This window comes from Centruroides sculpturatus, unplaced genomic scaffold (genome assembly GCF_000671375.1).
Source record: "Centruroides sculpturatus isolate CEXI.00-Female unplaced genomic scaffold, Cexi_2.0 scaffold1628, whole genome shotgun sequence".
Classification (NCBI taxonomy): Eukaryota; Metazoa; Arthropoda; class Arachnida; order Scorpiones; family Buthidae; genus Centruroides; species Centruroides sculpturatus.
Genome location: NW_019385754.1, coordinates 94,489 through 105,013, shown reverse-complemented (window position 1 = coordinate 105,013; position 10,525 = coordinate 94,489). Strand labels below are relative to the sequence as shown.

At 25.3% G+C, this 10,525-nt stretch overlaps 1 protein-coding gene across 2 annotated transcripts; it reads left to right on the top strand.

Moving 5' to 3' along the window:
• Positions 1-2,778: 2,778 nt before the first annotated feature.
• Positions 2,779-9,592, top strand: LOC111641796. 2 transcript variants are annotated; one of them, XM_023388028.1, is made up of 3 exons: positions 2,779-2,868; positions 7,769-7,868; positions 8,079-9,592. In XM_023388028.1, exons 2-3 carry the CDS (start codon positions 7,778-7,780, stop codon positions 8,747-8,749), a joined length of 762 nt encoding a protein of 253 aa, XP_023243796.1. In that variant the 5' UTR covers positions 2,779-2,868; positions 7,769-7,777; the 3' UTR covers positions 8,750-9,592. The 2 variants fall into 2 exon arrangements, with proteins under 2 accessions (XP_023243796.1, XP_023243795.1); XM_023388027.1 differs by lacking the exon at positions 2,779-2,868 and adding an exon at positions 5,416-5,708.
• The last annotated feature ends 933 nt before the right edge of the window (positions 9,593-10,525 follow it).

Below are 10,525 nucleotides of genomic sequence, written 5' to 3'. Positions count from 1 at the left end.
GAAGATATATACTATATATGTAATCGTAATAATCTATCAAAATATACAAAATTTCGTATTAAACTTATAAAAATTGCATATCTTTACAGTTTATAGTCATATTTTTTTAAGAGTTATAATTTAATTGAATCAGTATATTTTTATTACACAAACACTACAATTAAAAGTTTAGTATAAGGGCCTGTGTAATGTGGATGAGACAGTCCCAAATGTGGGCCTCACTTCTCTAAGAAAGTTCACAAAAATATATGAATAAGACCAATAAAAGAAATAAAAAAAACACCGCCGTCTTATTATATTACAGAGCTAAACTTCGGGACCCGCTGTACCTGGCATCAAATAGTCCTGCTGGTTTCTCCTTTACAAAATTAAATTATTATAAATTAAGAATTAATGGCTGATTTTCTATTAATTTGTTAAAACGTTTATTATTTATATAAAATGTTTTTCAAATTATAATTGTCTTTTAACTCGATAAGATAATAATGAAGTAACATATACATTTATGATATTAACAATGATATAGAAACTCGTTTAAAGTAAGAAAAAACAGATAAAAAAATCGAAAATGCAAGATTTTTTACATTAATAAATTTAATATTTTAAGTTTTCTAATGTACATTTAAGATATTTAACGTTGTCTTATACATTTAAAAAATATATTATACAGTCGAAACTCCAATGTGGCCGTTATTCAGAGGTTTGACTGTAATAATACTTTCTGTAAATAGAATTAAATATGCCTATTTGTGTAGCTAAAACATAACTCAATATTTTAAATAAACTCGATGTTTTCAATTAATAAAGCATTAAAGAACTTTCAATTTATAACACGTTACATAAGTAATGATTCAAAATCAATTAACGTCATTTTTGTTTACAGTTTGATGTAATGCAGATGCAATTGACGTCCACACTAATTATTTATATATATTTTTTCTTCCTTTTTGAAAACATCTATTTATAGTAATTGGTATTTTCTAAGAATATTTTCTATAAAATTCTATAAGCAACAATTTCGTAGAATCTGTTTATTAGATTTTCTTAGAATTTTCTTACAAAATTGAAAAACATTGTTTCATTATTATCATAATAGATTTTTAAATAATTTTATTGTCGAAATGAAGTAAATTGTTTGTCTGTGTTCAGAAATCTTGTTTTTATCTATCTTATCTATTGTTGTTATCAATTTAAGTCACAGTATAGAATACAATACTAACACAAAGAATATGCACTCTAACGTACAGATACTTAATATAAACTGTATTATTTTAAAAGCCTGTAAATTAAATACCTCGCTTTTGTTTCATTGAATTTATAAATAAATAAATTTAAAATATTAAAAAATGGGAAAATATTATCGCTAAATTTTCTCTTATTTTTATTGTAATTAAAATCAAGTGTAAATTATCTAATTAGGACAAAGTAAGGTAGTTCTATTTTCTCAGAAATTTAAATTCTAATTTCTTATAGTTTATTTCAGTGATGTTCTTTTATAAATATTAAAAATTATAAATATATTCGAACCATATGGGCATATCTGGCAAAGAATTCCCCTATCCGTACGAGTCCTGGTTCGAAGCTGATCCTAATCAGGATTTGTCAAGAACAATTTGGCCGGGATATCATTCCTTAATACAGTATCTATATTAGTCGGTATCTTGAGGGTCAGATCAGATCGAAATAAAGAAAATTGAGGTCAGTCTTGCAACCTTTTATACGTATAGTAGTTTATCTGTAGTCTTATCGTATCCAGTTCCGCTATTTTTCTAAAATAAAATACAAATATTTATATTTAATAATACTTTTTTTGAATTTTTAAAATTAAAACATGAGCTACTTTTCTGTTTAAAAATGTATTACAATTTCTCGATTTATTTTCTTGTTATGAAGTTTTTTTTTTTTTATATTTTTTTAACTTAAACTTACATACTGAAATTAATTATGTTTATATAAAATCATAAATATACTCGACAAAAAAGTAAGTAAATTTGCATATATTTGTAATAAAATTCGTAAATATTCTCTAAAAACATCACTTTACTTTTTATGTAATAAATTTAATGTTATTATACGTTTCGGCGTGTAAATCATAAGATAAATTATATTTTTGTTTTAATTTCAGTAAAATTATGATAATATAACATTTAAATGGGAGAGATTTTAATGATAAACTGATAAAGTATACATTAAGTATCTATTTAAGGCTTGCTATATGCTTTTTAATAATATAATTATTAATATAAATATCTAATATGAGATTGATTAACTGTATGTAATTCTTTATATTGATACAATTTTATTTCAGTTCAAGGATACTAGATAAAGGAATATTAGCAACTATCTCTAATTAATGCATGATTTTAAAGTAAAATAAATTAAAATATGTTGAAACATATTATCACAATTAATTATATATAATAAATATGGAATAGTTATCTCTTATCTATATGTATGAAATAGAATGTTTGTCCGTTTATCTGTTCTCTATACACTTCTCTACCCTTTATTTGTAAAAATAAATAAATTTCCTGTTTATTGTTCACAGAATATTTATTTTAGTATTGTAATTCCTTAGACCCTGAGTAACAGAATGACTATTCATCTATGCTAATAAAGATTAATAATAATATATACATTATATGTTAATATAATAATAGTCATATTTTAATATGACTATTATTTAAAATATGACATTTAAAAATTTTGAGATAGTAAGTTACTTAAATATGCAAATATTTGATTACTGATTGTGATGAAATCATAGACATATCGTAAAAATCAGTCATATCTACAGTGTTTTTAAAACGAAAAATTTATTATGCAGTCCGTAAGCAAGTAGCGTACAACATTTTAAGTGGAATCTAGGTAAATATTTCTCTCTCTTCTAGTTAATATTTCAATTATAAATGTAAATATACTCAAAAATAGATATGACTATAAGATATATCTATAAAAGCTTATAGATGTAGTTTATAGTTTAGACAAGTAAAAGAAACACAAGGTCTTCACGCTCGTCCTTTCGCAACATTGTCGCTTGGCGCAGTCGACCTTTATCTTGAGGCTCTTCACCTCAATAAGATCTCGTGTTTCTTCTGTTTGAAAATTTTAAACAAATTTATCTTTCAGGTTTTACTTTTTACTATAGTCTCGAGTTTTTTATACATTCACTTTCTTGATTATTTTTTCTTTATTGTAAAATCGAATTTATTTTTAATAAAAGATTGATGATTGACATTAAACAGAAAGAAAATTTTATTTTATTTTTTTAATTATAATGAAATTTAATTCAATTCGATAATAGATTTACAATTTTTCGAAATATAAGAATTACAATTTACTATAAAAAATGTTACTAATTAAGATTTTACTTCCCTTTTATTGCTTCTTGTGATGAAACTTAAGATATAGAGTAAACATCATTCATTAGCGATAATAAATTTCAATAAAATTCTTACATAAAATTTGCATTTATATCTTTTAAAAGATATAATATACTTTAATTTATTAAAAGAAATCTCAAACAAATTTTATTATAATAAAAAAATCGCTAAATGCCTTCAGAAAATTTTGAGTTTAATAAATATTTCATGTATTAAATATGTTCTAATATTCCTTAAATTAGAAAAAACAATGATTTGGAAAATTATCCATTAAAAACCAATTAAATAAAGCTGATCAGAGAAGATAAACTTATGCAAGTAAAATAAATCATGTAATTATCAGTGACATAATCCTTACCTGCTCTTAATATTACAAGTTTAAATTGAATTTTAATTAGTTTAACATTTAGAAGATTCTATATATAAAATTTATGAATCATAAATTGTTTTTACGATTGAAAAATCATGATCATGAATGATATTTCCAGTTAGATTAAATGGAAAGAAATATTTTATTTAATCAATTTAAAAGTATATAAAAAGATAATTATTAAAATTATAATAATATATATTTAAATATTTTTTTAAATTTTACTTACACAAAATTTCATATTTAAAATAAGATATAAGTTCTAATTATAGTTTATATGCTTGTATTTCGAGTCATAATAATAATATTCTACGGCAAAATATGGAATTATAGAGTTAACTTACACTTTATTACAAATTTATGATAATTTAAAAGCATTAAAATGACATAAATATATATTGAAAATCTTATTATAATTTAAACAAATGTCCACATATGCATGACAGGTGAGAACAGATGACAAATTGAATAATACACTAATGACCCTCTAAACGACGACCATTTTTACAAGAATGCTTCATTATGAAATTCGTACAAATAACCTTTAAACAACGACCACGTATGAGCAACTCCCATTAAATAATGTATTAAACTTCAAAAATTGAAATTTTATAATTTATTTTTATTTATATTTTTAAACTTTTATTCGAATTCTATTCACGAATATTGCAGTTATATATTATACTTTTCCTACACAGAAAAAATAATAATCAGTAATTATGCACCACAAGAAGAATTAATTGTATTAAAATAATAGAATTTAATGCATTATTTATCTTTAATTACTTCTTTACAGTTTATAAATTACCGTATCAATTATTTATGATATTCTTTAACAACTTATTGGCATATTATTCACTCCATGCCTAAGAATAGTATAACCATTTTTTAACATAGGGCATATAAAGGAAATATAAATATAGAAAACCATAAATAGATTTAAGATAGAATGTATAGGTATATAATTTATCAAGATTTTTTTAAGAAAATAATTGGTTATATAACTGAATATTCGTTAACTCCTTTCTTGATTTATTAAATTTATAAATTTATATGAAATAAAAGCCAATAAAAAAATGTAAGGATTTTGTAAATTGTATATAGTTTAATTTTATTTCACTTTACAGTGAGTATTTATAATGTAAATTATTAAAAAAAATACATTTTAAGTTATCAAAAATTAAATTTTAATTTTTTTAAAAGACTTTTTACTATATTAAAATAGTTTCTTCTTTTCTTTTTGCTTAAAATTACATGCGAGTTTGCAATTTTAATACTAGAATTTGTTATAATATAAAGGAAATATATTACCAGATAAAATGTTTGTTTCCCTTTACAAATAAATGAATTGTAAATTAATCGTTATTGTCACTTAAAATCAGGCCAAGTCAACGTTCTTGATCGAAAGTTATAATTATTCTTACACGTGTTAAATATTAAATTCTTAATTTTAGTGAATTTAATTAATGTCACACGATTCAATTTTATATTTTAATTAATTAATGCACCAATTTTGAATCTTTTTTTCTTACTTTATATATATTTTTTATAGTTATTTTGTATAAGTCGTAAAAGAAATTTAGAAAAGTTAATTTTAACACTTCCTTTACATATGTAAGAAATTATTTCCTTAAACCAGATTACATTGGGGAACTATTATGATGACGTCGGTGATCTGTTTTGGGCACCGCGCGCGCGCGCGCGAGTTTTCAATACACCACGTGATGCCGGTTGATAATAGCAATTCGTAGTGGATGGTGCCAGAGGGTTTTTGGTAACAGTCGAATTTCACTTTCCTCGCGTTGCCGGGTCAGTCACACCGTTTCACTAAAAACGAGGAAGCAGTCAGCCAGTTGACAATAAACGTTTAGGGAATCGTCAAGTTTCTGGGTCATCCACAGAATTAATTTCATTTAACGGACTAAACTCTTACTTTCTCTCGTCCTGGCTTACAGGTAAGTTTCTCGGTTTTATTTTCATTCAAAACTTTATAAAAACATCTTGTGAATATTTTCCTAAAGTTTAGACACAAAAATACCATAAAATAATGTTAATATGCCTATTAAAGTTATGTAGACATAGAATATAACGAGATAAAATTATGTACAAACAACGCTACATAAGCAATTATCTAATTTTAGCGATCAATGAAGTAGAATATTAAACAATAGAAACGAATTGGATCGATACGACCTTCATTCTCAACACCAATCCAATAGAATTAATTTTATTTCCTAACTCCAGTAAACGGGATGTTTTAATAATTAATAATAAAAGTTTATTTTATTGAAATTATAACTTAAAATTTTGATTTTTGTCAGAAATTAATGTGTTAGATTGCAAAATAATTGATTTCTACTCGATGTTCGTTTACATTTTCTACGAATAACGTGCGTTTTTATATGTTCAGCTCTAAATTCTAATAAAGTTCCTCTTAAAATTTCAATGTTCGTAGTTTAATGTTTTCTTTATGAAAAACTGATTATAACTATTTGATTATTTCGTCTGACGATATACGGAAATTTATTTAAGATCATAAATAATTTTTATTATATTAATATATGTTTTCTGGAAATATTTAAATGCCATAAACTTACATTTTCTAAAGGTAAATGTCGACGAGTGGATTTATTTTTAGCATAAATTTTTAACATAAATTTTGCAGTGAAAATAAACACAGTAGAACAGTTTGTACGTAATTACTTAATGCAAACTTTGTTAACTTTCTAAGTTAATAACGGAACTAATAATTGTTTCCATACAAATCTATAATTTTAATTAAATATTAAGTTAATAAAAGTATGTAATAAAGTATTTTAAAAGAAATTCCACTGAATATAAAACATTCTTTTCCGCGCCAACTTACTATTTATTCGCTTTAATCTTATCGTGCCATCGTTTATAAATGCTTTCTCCAGCTATTTCTATGTAGTATTTAAAGTAACGGCATATAAAACGTCCTATTACCTTAGGGGATGGATCACAAAAACATTTACTATATGAAACCTGTTTTATTTCTAAATTTAGAATTGCTTACACAATGTTGACGTCATTCTTACCGAATGATTATTATTTGTGTTATACAACTTGAGTGCTTTACTCTCAGTTTCTATATAGATCAATGCTTCCTGACCATGCTTATGTAAGGCTATAGAAAATATTTAACAAGTGAATCTTAATTAAATTATTTAAAATAAATGATATAACGTTAATTGTAACATCTTCAAGGATTTCTAGAGATATGTCTCACGTGAAGGGAAAGTTGACCCATTTTTATGAACCCCAGTAAAGAAGGGGTGCCTCACACGGAGACGTTGTTTGACCTCAATTTTTAAAATATTAAATAAGGGTTAAAATTCAGTTTTTGTGCGTAATTATTTAAATATAATAATTTTTTAATCTTATATAATTCACGCGCAATTCAATAGAAATGATTAAATAAATTTTGGAATAATATAATAGGCCTGTGCAATGATTTACTACAGAAATTCTGTAATATATTAGAAATTTATATGACGATTATTTATAAATTAATGCAGAATCAGTTTGATACACTTAAACAAAACTTACTGAATTGAAGAAATTGATAAAATAATATTTAGAGTATTATAAAGCAATATTCTATAATAATATTATAAATATAGAATACGTGTTATTAAGCAGTTATTAACTCTAAGTCATTAATAATTTTCTTAAAATTATAGTAAAAATTTTCTATCAAAGTTGAGAAAGAATAAAAATATTTATTTAAAGAAAGTCGAATGCATAACGTTTCCGCATTCGACAAGGAAATTTAAAGATGAGACTTTTTTTTGTATATTTAAATAACGAGAATAAGAAGAACACGATGGAATTTAGGACAGCGACCGGATTATTCACTTTTCGACAAGTTCCGTTACTTTTAGTAGAAATAAAAATAAGATAAAATTTACAAAAATCTTTATTAGATGAAATCTAATCGAATTTATTATCTAATTTGCAAAATAAAACTCAATGCCTTTTTTCTACGTTACAGAAGATATAAATGGCAACTGGGATGAAATTTCTAATATTCATCGTAGCAATTTTCTTCCTAATTATTACTTATTATAAGACAGAAGCTGGACCGTATAGAGGTAAAAACCAATCCTTTGTTTACTTTATATAATGTTTACTTTGTTCTAAAATAAATCCTGGAATGTATCTCTTGTATTGAATACTGCTTATGTAATTAAAATTTTGAGAAGAATAAATTTATAAAGAAGAATCAAGGAAGCTAATGTACTATATTTAAAAAAATAATTAGTTAATGTTTAAGGAATTAAATACTTATATTCTTTTTTTAGGTTACAATTATGGCTACTATGGTTCAGATGAAACCAGATTAAATACTTATCTAAAGAAAGTATTAGATCCGTTAAAAGAACAGATGAAAACTGGCATTCCGCAGTTTGGACTTCCTGTTTTGGATCCTCTAGATCTTGGAAACATCAGTAAAAGTTTCAATAACGAAAAAGTAAATTCTAGTTTATTCATTCAAAATCTAGTAATTTCGGGATTATCGAACTTTACTCTGTATAAACTCGACGCTCATCTTAGAAATTTAACTGTAGTGATTAGAGTTGTTTTCCACAAAGTTATGATCGACAGTGAGAGATATATTTTATCGGGAATGGCAGCTAAAATATTTCCTTTAATCGGAGATGGAAGAATGAGCATACACGCTAATGATGTTGAAGTAACCATTTCCTTAACATTCTCGTTTCCTTCATCCGGAAATGCAAGGATAGAAGATGTAGTATTGGACATGGATTTCCGTCAAGCTAGTGTCTATTTTGAAAATCTCTTCGGTGGAGGTAGTCTGGGTGACGTAATTAATGCATACTTAAGCACGAGTGGGAAAAAATTGTATAATACTGTCAAACCAAAACTTTTAACTCAAGCGTCGGAATTTATTAAGGAAAGAGGGAATGAAGCGCTTAGTAAATTCAATCTCGGAAAACTTTCTCTCAAGTAATGCATGACTAATCGGTGTATATTTTAACGCTATCCTTTATAAGGATACAGTTATTGCTCGCTATTAGTTAGGCAAGAAACTGTATTGCAGATTACGTAGCTTCGGAGAGTAGTTGAAGCGGCTATTTAAGGCACGATATTTTCAATAATGTGGCATTTATTGAAATTAGAACGAAGCTAATTATAAGCTCTTTCAAGCCAACTGCAACATTGGAATGTAAAGAAATCTATTACTTAATTTATGTGAAACAGTGTTTGTAATGAATGTAAGCCTAGTAGATCCCACTCACAAAGTGCAAATGTAAGATATACAATTAGAATTTTATGAAATTGTATTATTGTAATAGCGATGTTTAATTTCATATAATAATTTTACTTTAAGAAATTTTTCTATGATTTTAATTCATTAGATAGAAGTGTTAAAATTTAGATCTGATGGTTGAATTTTATTCATTGTACGAACGAAAATAAAATAATTTATATTTTAAATGAAATTTAATGTCATATTTTAATTAATGTGACACAAAATTTGATGGAAAGCATCCGTACTAAGATTACTAATTGGATTTCTCTTTATATCCAATTAGTGATAATGTAAATAAATAGCTTAACTGGTTATATACTTAGACAGCATTTAATTTATCTTAAATAAATAAAATAATAAATAAAATCAATAATATTTAAAACTTAACAGATCAAGTTGCCTATTTACTTACAGGTTATCTATTACCGCACAATTCCTTTAATTCATTTTAAAAAGAATGATACGTTTTTGTCATTACACTCGAAAAAAATCCAGCAACGAGTTGCTTGACTTTCCCGGCAACATTTAAAACTGCTTGTGGGGCCATCTGTTATGATATTTTATTAAAAACTTTTTCTATTTTAAATTATTATAAAATGGTAAAAAGTTTCATTTTGAAGGTAGGTATAGGTTTTACTTCACTGCAAAATTTCAGAAACTTTCGACGTATTCGCGTTTTTCATGAACTATAGAGGGCGCTGTATTTTTACAAAATGGCTACTCTATCTGGGTCGTTTGTTAGTCGTCAATGTAAAATGAATTATATATTACTATCTGATATAATGAAATATGCTACTTGTAGCAGTTCATCGAGAAATTTTATAGAAAGAGAACAAGTATTACTAGCAGGACACGTCATTTTATGTGGTATTACCGAGAAAAACGAGCAAGATCGTTCTGTACATTTTTGTGCTCTGTCTGCAAACATCAGCATTGACTTTTATCCAACACAAAATTACTGGAATTTTAAAGTTTATCGACATATCATATAAAATTGAATAGAATTACATTTTATTGAAGATAATCCTATAGTATAGATTAAAAACGAATACAAATACTAAATTACTTTATACTTAGACTCTATGCAATCTTTTTCAGTTTGATTTTTTAATACTATCGAATTACAATAATCTAAACATATTTATAAAAACATGATAGCATACATGACAAAATATAATCTTCAGGAGTAAAATGTTTCAAACATACTACCATATACTTCATAACTTTTTTGCCAATTCTTAGCAGTCGAATCCACTCTTTCCGTCGGTTAATTTCTGAGATTCTCCGAATTCTGATTTACGAAAAATCATCTGTTTTTCATGTGGGAATACATGAAAACTTATATCGGAATCGCGTATGGCTTTGGAATTACAATTTGGAACACAACAGAAAGCTTTACTTTTACTATTCATCTCTACTGTATACAATACTGTTGACAATACACGAAGAACATTCAAACGACCCAGATAGAGT